The sequence below is a fragment of the Rhipicephalus microplus genome, chromosome 1 (genome assembly GCF_043290135.1).
Source record: "Rhipicephalus microplus isolate Deutch F79 chromosome 1, USDA_Rmic, whole genome shotgun sequence".
NCBI classification, from domain to species: domain Eukaryota; kingdom Metazoa; phylum Arthropoda; class Arachnida; order Ixodida; family Ixodidae; genus Rhipicephalus; species Rhipicephalus microplus.
The window spans coordinates 44,309,092-44,328,422 of record NC_134700.1 but is presented as its reverse complement, the minus strand read 5'-3'; the positions used below and the strand labels follow the sequence as shown (position 1 = coordinate 44,328,422).

The 19,331-nt window shown below is 50.3% G+C and overlaps 2 protein-coding genes across 7 annotated transcripts in view; both read left to right on the top strand.

Annotated features, from left to right (window-relative positions):
- The window catches only part of lt (vacuolar protein sorting-associated protein light), a 635,043-nt gene that overhangs the window by 239,660 nt on the left and 376,052 nt on the right, over positions 1-19,331 (top strand). The window lies entirely within an intron of this gene.
- Positions 464-14,918, top strand: LOC142818045 (uncharacterized). The gene is made up of 2 exons (XM_075896268.1): positions 464-1,781; positions 4,493-14,918. The coding sequence occupies exons 1-2, from the start codon at positions 587-589 to the stop codon at positions 4,522-4,524; spliced, it is 1,227 nt and encodes a 408-aa protein (XP_075752383.1). The 5' UTR covers positions 464-586; the 3' UTR covers positions 4,525-14,918.

Genomic DNA, 19,331 nt, shown 5'->3' with positions numbered 1-19,331 from the left:
ACCGCCCTGGAGACGATGTACATCTGTGGACTCCTGCGCGAACGCTTGGCTTATGCGAGAAGCTTGAGTCACGCTATCTTGGCCCCTACAAAGTTATCGAACAGACCTCACCGGTGAACTACCTTGTCACACCTGTTCATGTCTCAACTGACCAACGCTGCCGCGGGACAGAGATTGTTCACGTTTCGCGTCTCAAGCCCTATCGTATGCGTTCTCTAGCGTAATTCGCGGCCAGGCTGGCCGCTTCCGTCGACGGGGGAAATTAGTGTAAGAATTTATTGGACGTCATCCTCATCTGTCAATAACCATCATCAGTCTTCGCCTGTGCCTCTTCATCATCGGCGCCATTTCGCTGTTGCTTGAATAAAGCGTTAGCTGAACCCGTGGTATTTGAATATATATATATATATATATATATATATATATATATATATATATATATATATATATATTGTAATGATGACAAAGCGGCGATCGTGCTCGGCGCATACCTGGAAGAGAAGGAGGACGAGGAAGAGGAGGCAGAAAAAGAACAGCCGGCCTGCAGCAAAGGCGTTGTCTCTTTGTCTTATTTCTCCTCGTTACAATGGCGCAGTCGCGAACTACTGACCCCGATATCCCTGCGTCCACTACACTTCGAAGTGGACGAGTGCTCTCGAACTCCCCACCGATCACGGACGGCGTCCAAGCCTCCACGGCGGCACCGCATCATGACTGCAGCGAGGCCATTTCTCGAGGCTTCTCTCTGTTCGCCCAAGAGCTCAAGACATCCGGGTTTGGCTGCGCCTCTTTTGGATCGTTCAACGAGAACGAAATTCCATATTTTCATGGATTCAAGGATGACCCTACCAACTGGGTAAGCGTGATAAACTCGGTTGCCCTTAAATACTCGTGGAGCGACACGATTAAGAAGTCGGTCGCTGAAGGACGTTTGCGAGGATCTGCCCAAGCGTGGCATCGTTTCCAAGGCAGTACATACGCTACATGGCAAACATGGAGCGCGGCCCTGATATCCGCGTTTGCGCCGCTTCCGAGCGCTTACGACGACCGTTTCATGACCATGCGGTCACGCCGGCAAGGTGCAACCGAGGACGTCGCGACTTACATCTACGACAAGCTGGACCTTTTACAAGCTTGCGATATACAGTGGACCTCCTCCGCAGCCAGGCAGTACATCATCGACGGGATCCATGACTCGACGCACGCAGCCGTCTTGTCCGCCTACAACCACCCAGTCCACATCTCCACTTTCGTACGCCAGGCAATGGAGTTGCAGGACACGTCTCATCGCCGGGCGGCTGCAGTTGGCCCAAAGGAGTCAGCTTCACCGAGACGCGGATGCTATACGTGTGGCCGCATCGGGCATGGGTATAAAAGCTGCCCACAAAGCCAACCTCAAGCGATGCAATATCAATCACGCCCACTTCCAACCCTCAAGGTCCGCGTCGACGGCATCGGAGAACTGACAGCTCTCGTTGATACCGGAGCTCAACGTACGGCGTTGCTTCGCCGCCACGCCTCCGAACCTCTCCAGCCTTGGACTGAGCCACCACTGCGGGGTCTCGGTGGCGACGTACTACCGGTCGGTGCCCTAAACCTGCAACTCAACACCGAGGCCGGCAGCAAGTTTTTGTCCTCGGTGCCCGTCTTCGACGACCTGCCCACAGACATGGTTTTAGGGGCCGACTACCTGCTCTCCGGGGAAGTGCGCCTCACGGTGGAAGGAAGTACCGTCAACCTCCATCCTGTGGCTCCAAGTGTGCCTCCGGCGCAATCCCAAGGTGAGCTGACGACGCCACTTACACTTCCCGCAATACTCGAGAGGCACGCATCGCTCTTCGCTGATACTACTACTCAGCTTCCCGGAACTAGCGTGCTAGTGCACCATATTACTACCGACAATCATCCGCCGGTGTCCATACCGTTACGTAGATATGCCGAACGAGAGCGGATATTAATTGACCAGCAGGTGCAAGAAATGCTTGCCGCAAGCATAATCAGGCCATCTTCTAGCCCGTGGGCAGCACCTGTTGTCCTAGTCCGTAAAAAGGACGGCAATCTCCGATTCTGTGTTGACTACCGAGAGCTGAACAAGCACACCATACCAGACTCGTACCCGCTGCCACGCATTGACGACGCTATTGACGCCGTACGAAAAGCGAGGTTCTTTTCGTCGCTAGATTTAAAAGCAGGGTATTGGCAGATCAACGTGGCTGAAGAAGATAAGTTTAAGACGGCCTTCCGAACACCATCTGGCTTGTACGAGTTTAATCGGATGCCGTTCGGTCTGCGAACTGCTCCAAGCACCTTTCAGCGTGCCATGAACACAGTGTTAGGCACACTGATAGACCGTGCCTGCGTCGTGTACCTCGATGACGTTCTAGTCATCGGGGAAACAGAAAAACAACATCTACAAAATCTCGACACGGTTCTGCAGAGGCTACACAACACCGGCTTTCGACTTAACCGCGAGAAGTGCCAGTTTGGGTTGACGACAATATCTTATCTTGGTTATCAGATATCTCATAATGGCGTACGACCCTTGCCTGAACGCATAGACGCCGTTGCCAAATACCCTGCACCAACATCTATAAAACAGCTCCAGGTATTCCTAGGAATGGCGTCATACTTGCGCAAGTTTGTACCGAGCTTTGCGTCAACTGCTGCTCCACTCACGGACTTACTGAAGAAAAACGCCCAATTTCAGTGGGGTCCTTTGCAGGATAACGCCTTCCAAACCCTCAAACACCAGCTTACACATAGCCCGGTGCTCTGCCACTTTAATGAAGATTGGATGACAGAAGTCCATACTGATGCGAGTCAGATTGGCCTGGGGGCGGTTTTACTTCAACGTGACTCGAGTGGGCGTGGGCACGTCATCTGCTACGCCAGTCGTAAACTATCGGACGCAGAACGGCATTATCATTCGAATGAACTGGAGTGTTTGGCTGTAGTATGGAGTGTGGATGAAAAGTTCCGCCACTACTTGTTTGGCCGACACTTCACGGTAGTAACAGACAACTCCGCGATTGCGTGGATGTTCCAGAAGCAGCACCTCAAGCACAAGTTTGCCCGATGGATTGTTCGGCTCCAAGACTATACGTACGACATCCGTCACCGTGCTGGAGCACAAAATCAGCTTGCGGACGCTTTATCGCGAAATCCGATCGAGGAATTCTCCACACGAAATCGAGAAACCTGGATCCTGTTTTCGCAACAGGACGTGACCAAGGCTCAGCAAGCCGATGGAAGACTCGCATCCGTTATAGACTCCATTGGCGATGCGGGACGCAATGCCAAGTTTGTCTTACGTAATGGAACGCTGTATCGGCGTCACTGGGCCGATAAAAGCACCGAGTGTCATCTCCTGGTCATTCCTGACACCTTAAGATCGAGCGTACTACGCGCCATCCATGACACTCCCGAGGGAGGCCATGTTGGCTACAGAGCCACCTTACGCAAGGCACAAGAACGTTTTTGGTGGCCGAAAATGGATAAAAGCGTGCGTTCATACGTTGCCAGTTGCGAGATTTGTCAGCAACACAAACGACGTCCTGGAGCTCGACATGGACTTCTTACGCCGATCAAGCCTCCAGAGACAATTTTCCACACGTTGGGCATAGATCACATCGGGCCTCTTCCAATGACGACAGCGGGCAATCGTTACATTATACTCGCTGTGGACTACTTGTCCAAGTTCGTAGAGGTCGCGGCCGTGCCTTCGCTTGCTGCTAGCCATGTCATCCGATTCCTGAAAGATCGCTTCGAATGGCGACACGGTCTTCCTAACAAGTTGATCTCAGACCGGTCGACCACCTTTCGCAGTCGCGAGCTCCGCACTTACCTACAACAAGCTGGAGTGGACCATCACTTCGCGTCGGCATACCATCCACAGGCGAACGGACTGACCGAAAGGTCGAACCAGACTATCCAGGCTAGACTCGCACCGTACTGTAAGAATCACAAACGAGGTGAGGCCGACTGGGATGATCATCTCCAAGCAGCTGCGTACGCAGTGAACACGGCGGCACACAGCTCCACAGGAATTTGCCCCTACGAGATTGTCTATGGTCAGCTCCCGCAACTGAATGCTACGTTCGGTTTGGACACTCCCGTTAAAGTAGGGCGTTCCGCTGCACGCCAGACACTTTGTCGCGATATCCGTGTGGAGGCGCGTAGGAGGATTGTGCATGCTCAACAGGCACAAAAGCGATACTACGACCGACGCCACCGTCCCGCGCCGAAATACAGTGTAGGTGATGAGGTGTGGCTACAGCGAGGTGCGCCATCGTCTTCAAACAAACTGCACCCAAAGTACGACGGCCCTTACATTATTTCTGAGCGCTTGGGAGATAACACTTGGCGAGTACGATCCACAGCTTCTGATACGCGCAGAGACAAGAGAAAACGGAATAACTTTACGGTGCATGTGTCGCGGATGAAGAACTGCATACGGCGGCAAACGTGACATTGGTTTGTGTTTTTCTTACAGGAGTAGACCAGCTGCAGCGTGGCCGAGTGTAATGATGACAAAGCGGCGATCGTGCTCGGCGCATACCTGGAAGAGAAGGAGGACGAGGAAGAGGAGGCAGAAAAAGAACAGCCGGCCTGCAGCAAAGGCGTTGTCTCTTTGTCTTATTTCTCCTCGTTACAATATATATAATATACATACATATGTGGGCAACTGTGGGCGCAGGTTAGCCAGATGAGGACAGAGAATGTTCGAGGACAACGAGAGACTTTTATATACAGGAAGACGGACAAGGGGATACACACAACATAAACTCACACATATATACACGCGTTCACGGTCCTACGCGAAAGGGAGTTAATGTTCTTGTTCGTCCACTCACATTCTACTCTTGGGGCGTGAACGTTGGCTTGACCTTGAGCTCTCTGGTAGTCGGGAGGCGGTGTGCCTTGTGCTTGCGAAGTTCGTACCGAGGCGGGGCCCGGTCTAGAAGATAACCGCCAGGGGCATCCCAGTACGGTGGGCAACGCCTGGGCTTGCCTGTACACCACCGAGAACAGCGTACCGCCTACTGCCGTGAACAAACCTGGGACAGCGTCTCGCTTCGAGACGAGAACAGCAGCTGGCCGTGACGAACGCCACTTCAGACCAACGTGGGTGGCGAGGTGGGGCGACGCCCAGTCCAGGACACACCCGAGGACTTCAACGCCGAGACGAGGCCCGGACACGGAGGGTCAGAACGAGCAGCCGGGGCGTGGCCCGAACTTGTCCTTGCTCTCTGCTCTCTGTGGTTAGCCGAGCTGTCCCCGTGGCTCGGGAGCTACCTTGAAAGCTTGTTTCATCTAGGGACCTTAGGTACCTGTTGACGCAGGATAGGCAATCAGCATCGGAGGTCTTTGCCTCGACTTGTAAACAATGGTGATTTTGAATTCCTGACGTCGCAGGCTCCACCTTGCGAGGCAACCTGAATGGTCCTTCTAGTTAGCTAGCCAACAGAAGTTGTGATGGTTGCTGACAACTTTGAAAGGCCTGCCATTGAGGTGCAGACTAGTTAGCTAGCCAACAGAAGTTGTGATGGTTGCTGACAACTTTGAAAGGCCTGCCATAGAGGTGCAGACTGTCTGGCGGCATTGATAAGTAATGCATCGCAAATGCAGCAGATTAAGCTCATTGGAGCGAGAACAGAAAGTTCGAGGTTCTCTGGGTAGACATAATTGTCTGTGGAGTAGGGTAATGGTGGGCCATTGACACCAGCCTTTTTTTTCTATCATTTTTTTTCATCCTCTCTATGGTGCAGGAGAACAGTCGTCCTCAGCTACGTGTCATGGAACCCCACTTCGGCGAAAGTGTGGTACGCGCACGTGGTACGCGCACGTGGTACGCGCACGAGCACGCGCACGAGCACGCGCATAGGCGCGCTCATAGTTTTACCGCTATCACCATCATGATGATTCTCGCGCACCTTGAAATACTAAATCGGCCCCGCACACCGATTTTCTACGTCAAAGCATGACGCAAACTCTCCAGGGCAGCGTTTTTTTACCACACATACACACAATGTGGCGAAGCCTTCGAACAGTGGGTCGTCCTCTCCAGTGCCTTCTACTGGGTCGCCCTTTTCGTAAAAAGAAGAGCAACTTGTGCAGAGAGTTGGTCCCCGCATTGACTGTCGCTGTTGTGCATCATCGCCGAGTGCCCGCCAATAAACGTCTTAACAATTTGTTGGAGGTGCTGTGTCCTTCAAACACCTTCGGTTCGCACTCGATGCCCTTGGAGCTTCGATCCCATACCGTGCCTTCTACCATGCGCCAAGACGCTGCTCAGCAAGCGCTTCTTCCTGCGCCGACGCCATGTTTCGGTGTGGATGGCACCGAAACACCGGCGTGGATGGCACCGACGTCGAGAACTGGCTGGCCATGTACGACCGCGTGAGCGTGCCCAACCATTGTAACGAGGCAGGTAAACTCGGCAACCTGTTTTTCTACCTCGCGGGTGTGGCCGGCATGTGGTACAACAACCACGCATCTGATTTCCCGACTTGGTCCGCTTTTAAAACCGCCGTTGTCGACGTGTTTGGCCGTCCTGCCGTTCGTAAGCTGCAAGCCGAACGTTTACCTGAACGAGCCCAGCAGACCGGTGAGTCCTTCACAAGTTACATCGAGGACATCCTTGGCTTGTGCAAGAAAGTCGACCTGAACATGTCAGAAGCTGACAAACTTACGCATTTTCTAAAAGGCCTCGCCGACGATGCCTTCACCATGCTCCTGGCAAAGAACCTCCGCACTGTGGCAGAAGTCATTACGTTATGCCAAAGTTATGACGAGCTGCGGTGGCAGCGCTTGATGACCCGTCGACCACCACCACGTGATGCTGATCTTTTGTCAGTAGTTCCTGACCACGCAACCTTGCTCGCCGAAATCAACATGCTCAACAGCTATCAAGTACACTTCTATCTCCGCTCCGCCGAGCCATTCAGCAGGAAATCGCGGAGGTCATTCCTGAATACCACCAGCCGCCTCCTGTATCTGCGGCACTGAGCTATGCCCAAGTTGTCGCCTGGCCACCCCCACAAATTTCTGTCGCTGTTCCCATAAGTTACACCGAACCCGTCGCGAGGCCTCAGGCCTTCGGAGAAACTGTCTCGCCTACATACGCCGGCGACACCCACGTGCCCCGAGTGCCGCCTACCATGCACTCATATCAGCAACCGGCTCGCCCATCGCGTTCTGCGACATGGATGGGACCCACGAACCGATGGCGCACTGCTGACAATCACCCCATCTGCTTTGCTTGTGGTTGCGTCGGTCATGTAGCACCACTATAGCAATCGTGTGCCGCAACCGCAGGTCGCCTCCAACTTTCCCAGGCAATCGAGCCGCTTTTATGACCAATTGCCGCCTATGTCACCGTCGTCCCGCCCCGCTCTGTCTACCCGCCGTTCACCATCTCGGTGACGTTCACGGTCGCCGATGTAGCCACGTTCACTCGACGCTGACCAGGAAAACTAGTCGTCGCTGTCCACGAGGCAAGCTGCGATACTGTCGAACTGCGGAAGCCCTCTGGAAAGCCCACCGAACGTGATAGACGTGCTTGTGAATGGTGTTTCAGAAGGACCAGAGAGACCGCAGAACTGATACGTCTTCGATTTATTGTTGACAGAACAGGAAAAAAAAATATGCAGAGCGTGCCCCTGCTGCTTCTTTTTCCTCGCCTCCGAGCTCTATCTTCAATCTGTTTTTTACATCTTCCCGCCGGCCAGATTCAACCGAAGCAACCTTCAAGCGAATACAACAGTTGAATCGGCCTCTTGACTAATTTTCCTTCAGGTGTACGAAGCAAGCACGTTCTCACTAGTCCATCCTTGCCTGGGAAAATCTTTACGACCTTGCAGAGTTTCCATTGAGTTCTTTTTTGCGCTTCTCCAAGCAGAAGTACATCTCCTTCTTGTACATTTGCGTGACGCTTTTTTTGCTGGCACACTTAAGCTCCCTCAGGTACTCCTTTTTCCATCTGGTCCACCATGTTATCATTGCCTGTTTTCTTGCACTCCAGTAATTCAGCAAACTGTATTCTCCCAGTCTGTTTTCTTCCTGCTTGTTCATTGCTTGCCTGCCTCCTATAACTTCCGCCGGGGTGATGGGTTGTGGCTCGTTACGATCGTCATACACATAAGTAAGAGGCCGGTTGTTAAGTACTCCTTCTGCTTAAACAACCACAGTCCGTAGTTCTTCTTCATCCAAAAGTCGAGCACCTATAGTTTTTGCCATGGATGTCTTAAAGCTTGTGATCAGTCTTTCATAAAATCCTCCCCACCATGGAGCTAACTCTACAATAAACTTCCATTTTATTTTCAGGTTACTGGTGTACTGTTGAACCCTTTCATCTTCCATCTTTAATATCTTCTTCATCTCTTTCTCAGATTTCTTGAATGCTCTTGCATTATCACTGTAACTAGTTGTACACAATCCTCTTCTAGCTACAAATCTTCGGAATGCTTGTATAAACGCTTCTGATGACATCCTCTTGACCAACTCCAGTTGTATGGCTCTTGTAACTGCACATGTAAATATCACAATGTAAAACTTTGTAATTTTCTTGCTTTTCTCCTCTCGAGCATTTAGCGGTCCAGCAAAGTCTATACCAACTGTGTCGAATGGCCTCGTCTGTGTTATCCTGTCAGCTGGTATTGGTGCAATTTCTTGTGCCATTGGTCTAGAATTGAATCTCCTACATGTGATGCATTTCTTTATCACATATTTCACCATCTGTCGGGCACGCACAATCCAAAACTTCGTTCTTAGATGTGTCAATGTTGCCGCAACGCCACCGTGCATTGTCACTTGATGCGCGTTCAGAACTAGGAGTTCTGAAAAGTGACTTTCTCTTGGTAAAATAATAGGATGCTTCTCACCAAAGCTCAAATCACTCCACCGAAGCCTCCCTTTTACTTTTAGGACACCTTGATCATCTTCGAAGATGTTCGTGCCGTACAGATTCATGTTGTCATATATTCGTGTAACTGCATTTTGTAGCGTTTTCTGCTACTGCTTTATCAGCACAAACTCTGCCTTGTCCAATTCTTCTCCTGTCAGCGAACCTGTTTTCTTTTGTTTTCGTTGGTTTCCTATATAACGCATCACCCACGCGCTAACTCGTAACTATATGATCCGAACCTGCTCACATCAATTATTTTTTCTTCACTCGTGGTGGTAGTTAAGCTTGCCACGGTCTTTTCTTCGTCTTTGTTGTCATCACTGTCCGATTCTTGCGTGATGTCATAATCAGGCCTTTGTTTTTCATTCTTGATCCACGTGGGGCCTTTCAACCATAATTCACTGTCCTGCAAACGTTTCATCTTCATCCCCCTTGTCATCAAATCCGCAGCATTTTCATCACTTTTAACATAACCCCATTGACATCTCATTGGACTTGCTCTAAATTTCTGCTGCGCGGTTGCGAACAAACAGATCTTTCGCCTTGTTAGACTTTATCCAGCATAATACGATTTGAGAGTCAGTCCAGAATTTCACATTCCTTAGTTTCCTGATGAAATTCTCAGTTACATGACTAGCCAGTCTGAGTGTGGCCGCCAACAACTCCAATCTTGCTAGTGTATTCTTTTTGATTGGAGCGACTCTACCCTTTGCAATGATTAAATTTGCTTCATTGCTTCCATCGGAGTATTTTGTTACAATGTATGCTGCTGCTCCATATGCCATTAGACTCGCATCGGAGAACACGTGTAGAGTTGATGCTTTCACTTCAGCTTGCCTGTTGTCATAACGTCTGTTAACAGTGAAGTCATCTAAGTGCTGAAGCTCCTCCGACCAGTCCTTCCAAGCTGATCTATGCTGGCTTGGTAACGGGTCATCCCATTTCAGTTTATCCATCCAAATTTTTTGCAGCAATATTTTTGCTCTAACTGAAAATGGTGTCAAAAAACCTAAAGGGTCATATAGCTTTGCCAAAAAACCTAAAGGGTCATATAGCTTTGCCGTGTCCTGAAAAACCTGTCTTTTTGAGAGTTGTCTCATGTCCTTGTCATTTCACCATGTAGTGTCGGGAAAGCTCAACCTGTCGTCTACGAAATTCCATTTCAGTCCCAAAATCTTGATTTGTCCCTCTTTTCTTATCCCTCGATCCAGATCTTCTTTTTCATCATCAAAGAGTTTTCTTAGCTCAGCGTCATTTGAAATTCATTTTCTTAAATTCATTCCCGCATAGCAAAAAATATCTCGTGCTTCTTTGTAGATCTTTGTCAATGTCGAGTATTCGTCGGCTCCTAGTAAAACGTCATCGTGCTTCTTTGTAGATCTTTGTCGATGTCGAGTATTCGTCGGCTCCTAGTAAAACGTCATCGACGTAGATTCCTTTCCGGAGTTGCTCCACAACTGCAGGATATTTTTCTTCTAATTTATCCAAATGTCGATGAATCGTGGCTGCTAGAAGGAAGCTACTTGGTGTAGTTCCGGAAGTAACCCTCGTCATCCTCCACGTTTTTATCTTCGGGGTTGGCATATCTTCGCTGGGTATTCTTTCCCACCACATGAATCGCAGTGCGTCTCAGTCATTTTCATGTATCTTGATCTGCAAGAATGCTTTTTCCACGTCTGCTGACATAGCAAGCTTGTGATGTCGGGGTTTAGGTTTGGCCCCTTTTCCAAGTTATCATTCAAGGATTCACCTGGATTATGGCTTGACGATGCGTCAAAGACGATTCGTATTTTTGTCGTTGTTCGGTCCTTCTTAATTACTACTTGATGCGGCATGTAGTATACAAATTCGTTCTGTATATCGGATCCAGCATCTTCTTCGACGTTTTCTGCTATTTCTTGCTCTCTCGAATATTTCTTGCTCTCTCGAAAGTACTCTCGAATAGCTTTGTCGTAGGCTAGGAGCTCATCTTTATCCTTGCATAAATTCTTGGTCATCTGGATAAGCCTCTTCTCTGCAACGGTGTTGTTGTTGTCCAATGTCACATTTTCCTTCCATGGTAGCCGTACATCGTATCTTCCTTCCTTGAACTCCATTGTTTGTCGGACGTACTTCAGCACATGTTCATCGTTCATCTTTGTTGCTGGTTTCTCCTTGATGCCCATGTTTTCCAGGTCCCAGAATCTCTGCAGTTCGTCCACAGCCGTGTCCGACTTGGCACTGACTTTGAGTACCATAACCGTCGATGGTTTTATCGGCGCACAATGAAGTCCTACAGGACCTTGGATCGTCCATCCTAATATTGTTTCTATTGTCATTACTTTTGGATGAATCTCGCAAATGCAATCAGTGACTACAGTCCGGTAATAATCTGCTCCAATTAATATAGAAGTGTCCATATTTTTTCTTTCTTTGTCCGTCTTCTCGTTGTCATCAGCCAAACAAATTCCGATCGATCTTGCTCTTTCGTGTATTGTCAACGGTGGCGATGGTAGCACGTCACAGGATATAACTTCTTTCTCCAGTGCCTCAATCGTGACTGGCTCCGATGTGGGATCCTTCCTCACGCTGACCTCGACGACTTTCATGTCTAGTTCCATCTCTCCTCCTCCAAATGATTCTACGGTAATCCTTTCGGATCTTTTTACCTTGCACGCTAGTTTTCTCGACAATCTTTTGAGGATGAATGTCCTCTGGCTCCCGTTGTCCTGCAGAATCCGTGCGTAGCAACCGCTGTCTTTTTCCTCCGTTCACAGAAAGGCTGTCTGCAGTAGTATGCACTTGTGTTCATCAGACTGCTGTGCGTGCATATTGCAGGACTTGCTGGTGTCTAACCGGTCAGGTTGCGCGCTTTTGCACACTTGCTCAACATCATTACCGCTTTGCTTCTGTGTTGACTTTTCTGCAGGCGCACGTGGTCGACACATGGATGTCGCGTGCCTTCCCTTGCATGTTTTGCAGCGTACGTTAGCGCGGCATATCTTCGCCGTGTGGTGAGGTCTGGTGCATATGAAGCACCTTCGTTCCCGTTGCAAGGCTTCTTTGTTCTGTTGCATACTAATGCTACTTCTGCAATCTTCCGTGTAGTGTCCAGTCATCTCGCAGAAGATGCATTTTTTCATCAAGGTGCTTTGAAGCGCAGATGTTCTAGTCTGCCTCGTACTGTGTGGTGACTGGGTAACGTCGTATTTTTCCTCTCGAGTTTCTTTTCTGCTGCGTATGTATATCTTTAAAAACTGCATTATTTCTTTCAAACTGCTCATGCTGTCTCTTGACGCCGAGTTCGATTCCGTGGTTGCTTGTCTGTTGTCACCTTTCTCTATCTCCTTCATCTTCATCTCAATCCTTACATCCACCGGTAGCGCAGATTTTACAACAGTGTTTATCACTGTGGCGTAACTACCCATTTCCACTTCTAAAGACTGCAATGCTCGTGTGTTCACTTGCAACTTTTGGAAGAGTTTCTTCAACCCATCTACATCTTTAGGACTCTTCACTGCTTCCAAATTTGCAAGCTCTTTTATGTAGGTCTCTTTTAAATTATCTTCTCGTCCGAAGGTTTCTTTCAGAAGAGCGACTGCGTGCTCATAATTCTGATCAGAAAATTGCAAACCTTCTATGAGGGATGCAGCCTCCCCGCTCAGAGACGCCAGAAGGTAATTAGATTTTTTATTTTTCGGCATGTTCACTCTGTTATGTACCGATGTCTCGAACTGATGCCAAAACCTTGGCCATGCTGTTTTTTTCCCATCAAACTTGATCATTTCAAGGCGTGGCAACTTAACAAGCTCTTGCGTCTCCGAGATTTGGTTAGTACCTTGCACTGATCTCGCCTGTTCTGTGACTATTCTCGTAGTCAGTTGCGTCGCTTGTTCTAACGCGCGTAATTGCTCCTCTATTTTTGTCGTTGCAGCGACGATCTTTATCTCATAATGCAAAACTCTTTCAAATTCTGCCTCCGCGTCGTCTTCTTTAATGAACGGTTCTATCTGTTCGTTAACTTGTCTTAGCGTCTGTGTCACGCTCTTCATCTGGTTCAGAAGCGTCATAAGTTGCGCTCGATCGGCGTCTTCTTCTATCTTTTTATCGATTTCGCTCGTAAGCGTCGTCACATTTGCTGCTCGAAGCGTCTTCCGCTTCTTTGATAGGACCTCTTTATTCATGCTTAAAACGAGTTGAAAGAGCTCTTGCCTTTTTATGTGCGTCTCCAACAGTCGTCGGTCGTGGTCCTTCTCTCGACGGTTCGTCCTTGAGCCAGACGCCGCTGCTTCGTTCTTCAACCCGTTGTTGCGAATGGGGTTGAAGTCTTTGCGTCTGTCTTCAGATAATCCTGGTCACGGCACCAAGTTTCAGAAGGACCAGAGAGACCGCAGAACCGATACGTCCTCGGTTTATTGTTACAGAACAGGAAAAAAAAATATGCAGAGCGTGCCCCTGCTACTTCTTCCTCGCCTCCGAGCTCCATCTTCAATCTGTTTTCTACAGATGGTGTTCGTGCATCTGTCCTTGTAAATACTGGAGCCGCCATATTCGTCATGGGCGCAAAACTTAGCCGATTACTGCGCAAAGTGATCACGCCACTTTCCGGCTCTCCCTCTGTACAGCCAGCGCCCAAAGCATTAATTCTACAGTGATGTGCACAGCCCGCCTCATGATTCAGGACAAGATGTATGCCGTCAAATTCATCATAATTCCTTCATGCTCTCGGGTCATCATCCTAGGATGGGATTTTCTCTCCCGCCACGACGCCGTCATTCATTGCGCACCAGCAGAAATAGAGCTCACACAATTCTCTTCTTTGACGCTGGCCGACAGTCCATCTGCTGCAAGCAAGTTACTCATCAGCGACGACACGCAAGTGCCTGCAAACTCGTCCGTGGCAATGTCGGTCTACACCGCTGCACTCCTCTCGCCATCTCATTGTGTTTTCATCAGAAAAGGCTTGCGGGTTCCTTTCGTGGTCGTGCAAGTCACTCACGGCAGCACCACTATTTTTGTTCTGAACTCATTCCCGTACAGTGTTACGTTGGTGCGAGGGGAAATCTCGGCAGCGTGGAACCCATCAAAGACGCACAAGTCGTGGAACAACCCGATGACACGCACTGCCGAAGTTCCAGTACGCTTAGTGCTGTTTCCACATCTGCTTCATCATCCGCTGATGTATTCGGTCCCTTCATTCTCGACAACCTTACGCCGGTCGGGCGTTCCTAGCTTCTGGGCCTGTTCGAAGAATTCCGCTCTTTTTTCGATGTCGTTCAACCTTCTCTCGGTCGCACATCCGCAGTTACGCATCGCATCGACACAGGTGCACAAACACCACTACGACAACGTCCATATCGCGTATCTCCCACTGAACAGCGTGTAATCAACGAGCAAGTCGACGACATGCTTCACCGCGATGTTATTCGACCCTCTAACAGCCCCTGGGCACTCCTGTCGTTCTCGTTGCGAAGGACGGTTCTGTGCGGTTTCGTGTGGACTACCGACGCCTCAACAAGATCACTCGTAAGGACGTGTACCCACTACCGCGGGTAGATGACGCGATTGACAGCCTGCAAGAAGCCGAATTCTTTTCATCCCTCGATTTGCGCTCAGGGTGCTGGCAAGTACCTATGGCTGAGGACGCTCGACCGAAGATCGCTTTTGTCACCCCTGACGGCTTGTACAAATTCAACGTCATGCCGTTTTGGCTGTGCAATGCGCCCGCCACCTTTGAGCGCATGATGGATATTGTTCTGCGTGATCTGAAATGGCACACGTGCCTGTGCTACCTCGATGACATTGTCGTATTCGCTCCGGACTTCTCCACACATCTTCAACGCCTGCGGCATGTTTTAACACGTCTGAGTGACGCCAGTCCGCAACTTAACCTAAAGAAGTGCCGAGGCAGCTGACAATAAGTGGCTACGTCGTGTCCAAGGATGGAATTCTTCCCGATCCAGCAAAGCTTCGGGCGGTGACCGAGTTCCCCAATCCGACATCCGTCAAGGAACTGCGCAGTTTCGTAGGACTGTGTTCCTACTTTCGGCACTTCATTCGAAACTTCGCGACTATCATATCGCCGCTGATGAAGCTCCTCAGAAGTAACGGGCTTCTTCATTCTGGTCATCACAGCTCGACGACGCATTCACAACGTTTTGTCGTTTGTTGATGTCGCCTCCCATACTCTGCCACTACGACCCTACGGCCTCTACAGAGGTACATGCCCTGCCGCGGTGGTCTAGTGGCTAAGGTACTCGGCTGCTGACCCGCAGGTCGCGGGTTCGATTCCCGGCTGCGGCGGCTGCATTTCCGATGGAGGCGGAAATGTTGTAGGCCCGTGTACTCAGATTTGGGTGCACGTTAAAGAACCCCAGGTGGTCAAAATTTCCGGAGCCCTCCACTACGGCGTCTCTCATAATCAAATGGTGGTTTTGGGACGTTAAACCGCACAAATCAATCAATCAGTCTACAGAGGTACACATGGATGCCAGTGGTGTCGGCCTCGGCGCTGTCCTTGCGCAGCGCATACCAGGGTTCCCGGAATATTTCGTGGCGTATGCAAGTCGTACGCTTACAAAAGCTAAGACTGATTACATCGTCACTGAGAAAGAATGTCTGGCAATCGTCTGGGCCCTTACAAAGTTCCGACCTTATTTGTATGGTCGCCCATTTGATCTCGTCTCCGACCATCACGCACTATGCTGGATGTTGTCATTGAAAGATCCCTTAGGCCGTCTCGCCCATTCGGCACTTCGCCAGGAAGACTATGACATCCAATTGCTGTACCGCAACGGAAGGCAACATGCTGACGTTGACGCCCTGTCGCGCTCTCCCTTGCCTGACAACAATGCCCACAACTCAGCGTCTCACCTTGCCATTTCTTCCATTAGCATTCATGGCGTTGCTACTGAACAGCGCAAGGATCAATGGATTGCCTCACCGATAGACTTGCTGACTGATCCATCCATTCCATCCACTCTCGCGTTGCGTCGTCAAGCTCACTATTTCGCTGTTTGCGACGACCTCCTCCATCGACGCGGTCCACCTCGGGACCTGCTCAGTGATCGAGACCGCATCTTCCTGTCTGAAGTCGTCGAAGCCATTCTCAAAGAGTGCAACGTTGTTCACCGCAAAACTGCTGCTTATCACCGGCAGACGAATGGCCTCACCGAACGCTTCAACCGTACGCTCGGCGACATGCTCTCCAAGTACCTCGCCGCCGATCACACAAATGGGGATGCCATTCTACCCTTTGTCACCTACGTACATAATACCGCCCCTCAGAGCACTACTGGCTTTTCACCTTTCTTTTTATTATATGGAAGGCACACGTCACACACCATCGACACGATACTTCCGTACAAGCCAGATCCGTCCTAGTGGGCGCCTATTTCTGCTACAGCCAAGCTTGCTGAAGAGTGTCGAGAGCTTGCAAAGATCTTTACTGCGCATGATCAAGAGCGGCGAAAAAGCATTCGTGCTGACACCAGCACTACTGCGCCCACGTTCCTCCCTGGAGCGCTCGTCTGGCTCTTGATCCCTACCACTGCAACTGGCCTATCTTCAAAACTATCGCCCAAATACGAAGGCCCCTACTGTGTCGTCAAATGCACTTCCCCTGTAAATTACTTGATCGAACCCATCGAACCATTTTCGGACATGCGCCGTCGAGGGTGCGACTTTGTCAACGTGGAGCGCCTCAAGGCCTACTTCGACCCGCTCATAGTAACCACCTGTTAGGTCGCCAGGCGGCTCCCTCTTCGTACCAGGGGTAGTTGTGGCGAAGCCTTCGAACAGTGGGTCATCCTCTTCAGCGCCTTCTATTCGTAAAAAGAAGAGCAGCTCGTGCAGAGAGTCCGTCCCTGCATTGATTGTCGCTGTCGCTGTTGTGCATCATCGCCGAGCGCCGAGTGCCCGCCAATAAACATCTTAACAATATATATATATATATTATCCCCTGACGAAGGGATGACCCCTCCCGAAACTGTTGGGAAATAAATATATTCATCCTTGTTGACAACGCTCCCATTGTGCCATATTCCATACCTTTACGAAGACTAACTGGCCCATTGAATTATTACTCGCATTGAATTATTACTCGTGTGTGTGTACACACACACACGCATGCGCGGAAAAGTCAAAACAGACGCGCGTGCGAAGCACTTTTATTGAGGTTTCGCTCGGGGTCCGAGCGAAGCGTCAATAAAACTGCTTCGTACGTGCGTCTGTTTTGACTTTTCCATGAATATTGAACTGGACCCAAACGCCCTTTGTTCTTTTGTGTGTGCATATATACATACATATATATATATATTGTTGCGTATATGCACGAAGAAAAAGAAGCGTATACGGTGAACGCACTTGTCGCCCAGAGCGAGAGAAGAAGAAGAGGATCAGGAGGATCGTTACCCAGTCGGCCGCTTCTGAGCTGCCCCTCGCGACCTAATAAACGGCCCCTTTCAACGTCTACCAGTCTCTTTCAAACGTAACAGAGTGGTGGAGGAGCTGGGTAAGCGCTTCAACTACGGAACGATCACTGCCACAGCTTCGACGAAGCCGTCGACTTGCCGGTCTCCCACCATCTGCCGTGAGTGACTTCGACATGCCCGAAGAAGCAGGCGTTTCCAGGACGGCACCATCTGGCCCGCTTCCATACTACCGAGTTCCACCGCCCTTTGGAGGAAAAGCCGAAGAAGATGTCGACGCCTGGCTCACCAAGTACAAACGTGTGGGCAAGTCCAACGGTTGGGATGCAGCCGCTATGCTAGCCAACGTAGTGTTCTCCCTGACCGACACCGCACTGCTATGGTACGAGAACCACGAGGACGCACTCACGACGTGGGATCTTTTTGTTGAAGAGCTCAGGGCGTGTTTCGGCGACTCGGTTGCTAGAAAGAAGCGGGCTGAGCAAACACTGTCGCAACGGGCACAGCTACCAGGTGAGACATGCACCACTTACATAGAAGAAGTGTTAAGGCTGTGCAAGGTGGTCTGTGCTACCATGTCGGAAGAGGACAAAGTTGGGCATCTGCTGAAGGGGATTGCTGAGGACGTGTATAATTTTCTAATTGGAAAAGAAAGCCTCAGTTCTGTGTCCGACGTCATTCAGCATTGCCGAACGTTTGAAACGCTCAAGATGCGTCGAATTGCGCCCAAGTTTGGTCGGCTGGCTAACGTTACAACTGTTGCCAGTGTGGACACGAATCCTGGCCTCGACCTTTTCTCTACCATTCGACAGATTGTTCGTGAGGAACTGTCGCACCGAGAAATGTCGTGTTCGACAGCTGACCATCGCGAGTTGTGTCTGCCACGTGAGGCTATGGATGTGCCTCCTTTGACCCAATGCCAACCGACGATGAGCGCGGCAACTGTGGAGTACAGCCCAGCCCCACAGTCAAGAATGACAACCAGATTTCCCGCGTCGCGGTATGACCGACGCTCTCAGCGCATGCCTCCGCGACGCCCGACGTCTCGGTACGACGCACCCAACCAGTACATCCGTCACACAAGAGCAAATGATGACGCTCTATTCATCGACGAGCGACCGACGTTTCGACCTCGGCCGGTGTGCTATTCCTGCGGTGTGCCAGGCCACATATCGCGATTTTGCAACCGTCGGGTGACTCCTCGGTATCACCAACCATGCGATTTTTCACGACCCTTCGAACAGCCTCATGGTGTCCGGCGGCCGGCCCACATACCACCTGATGACAACTATTGGCCCAGCAACTTCCGCAACTACTCCCCGGCATCTGACAGGAGTTTAACGCCCCCACCGCGACCTCGTGCTAATCGTTCTCCTTCACCGCTGCGTCGCAAAGCGCCCTCTTCGCCACCGGAAAACTAGCCAGCGCGGCCAATGGGGGTGAGGTCGCTGGAAACGTGCTACTAAGAGAAATACCTCCTGTGTGTATGTTTAAAAACAAAGTGCGTGTTTTGGTGGATCATGTGCCTGTGATGGCGTTGGTGGACACAGGTGCAACGATTTCCGTGATGAGTGGTTCTTTTAAAGACGTGTTAGGGCGGAAAGTTGTTTTTACCTGGGATGAAACTTCGACGTTCTGTGGAGTGAGTGGAGAGCCATTGCGCCCTATTGGTGTGTGTAGTGCTGAGGTATTTTTGGGAGGCCTTATGATAACGACAGAGTTTGCGATTATTCCTCGGTCGACACACGATGTCATTCTCGGCATGGACTTCTTGCGAGAATGTGGTGCCACTGTAGACTGTCGCACGGGGAAAGTCTTTGTGAGTGGCCAGATGCCTTCAGAACTTCTGGAAACTCCAGTGAATGACCAAACTACGCTGTGTGTCTGTGGCGATACGTTCATACCTGCGTTGTCTACCGTACGTGTTCCTGTTGTTTGTCGCGGCGCTGATTCTGACAGCTTCGATGCGAGCGTAGAACCAATGCACATAAACTGCGTGAAGAAGAATGTGTTGGTTC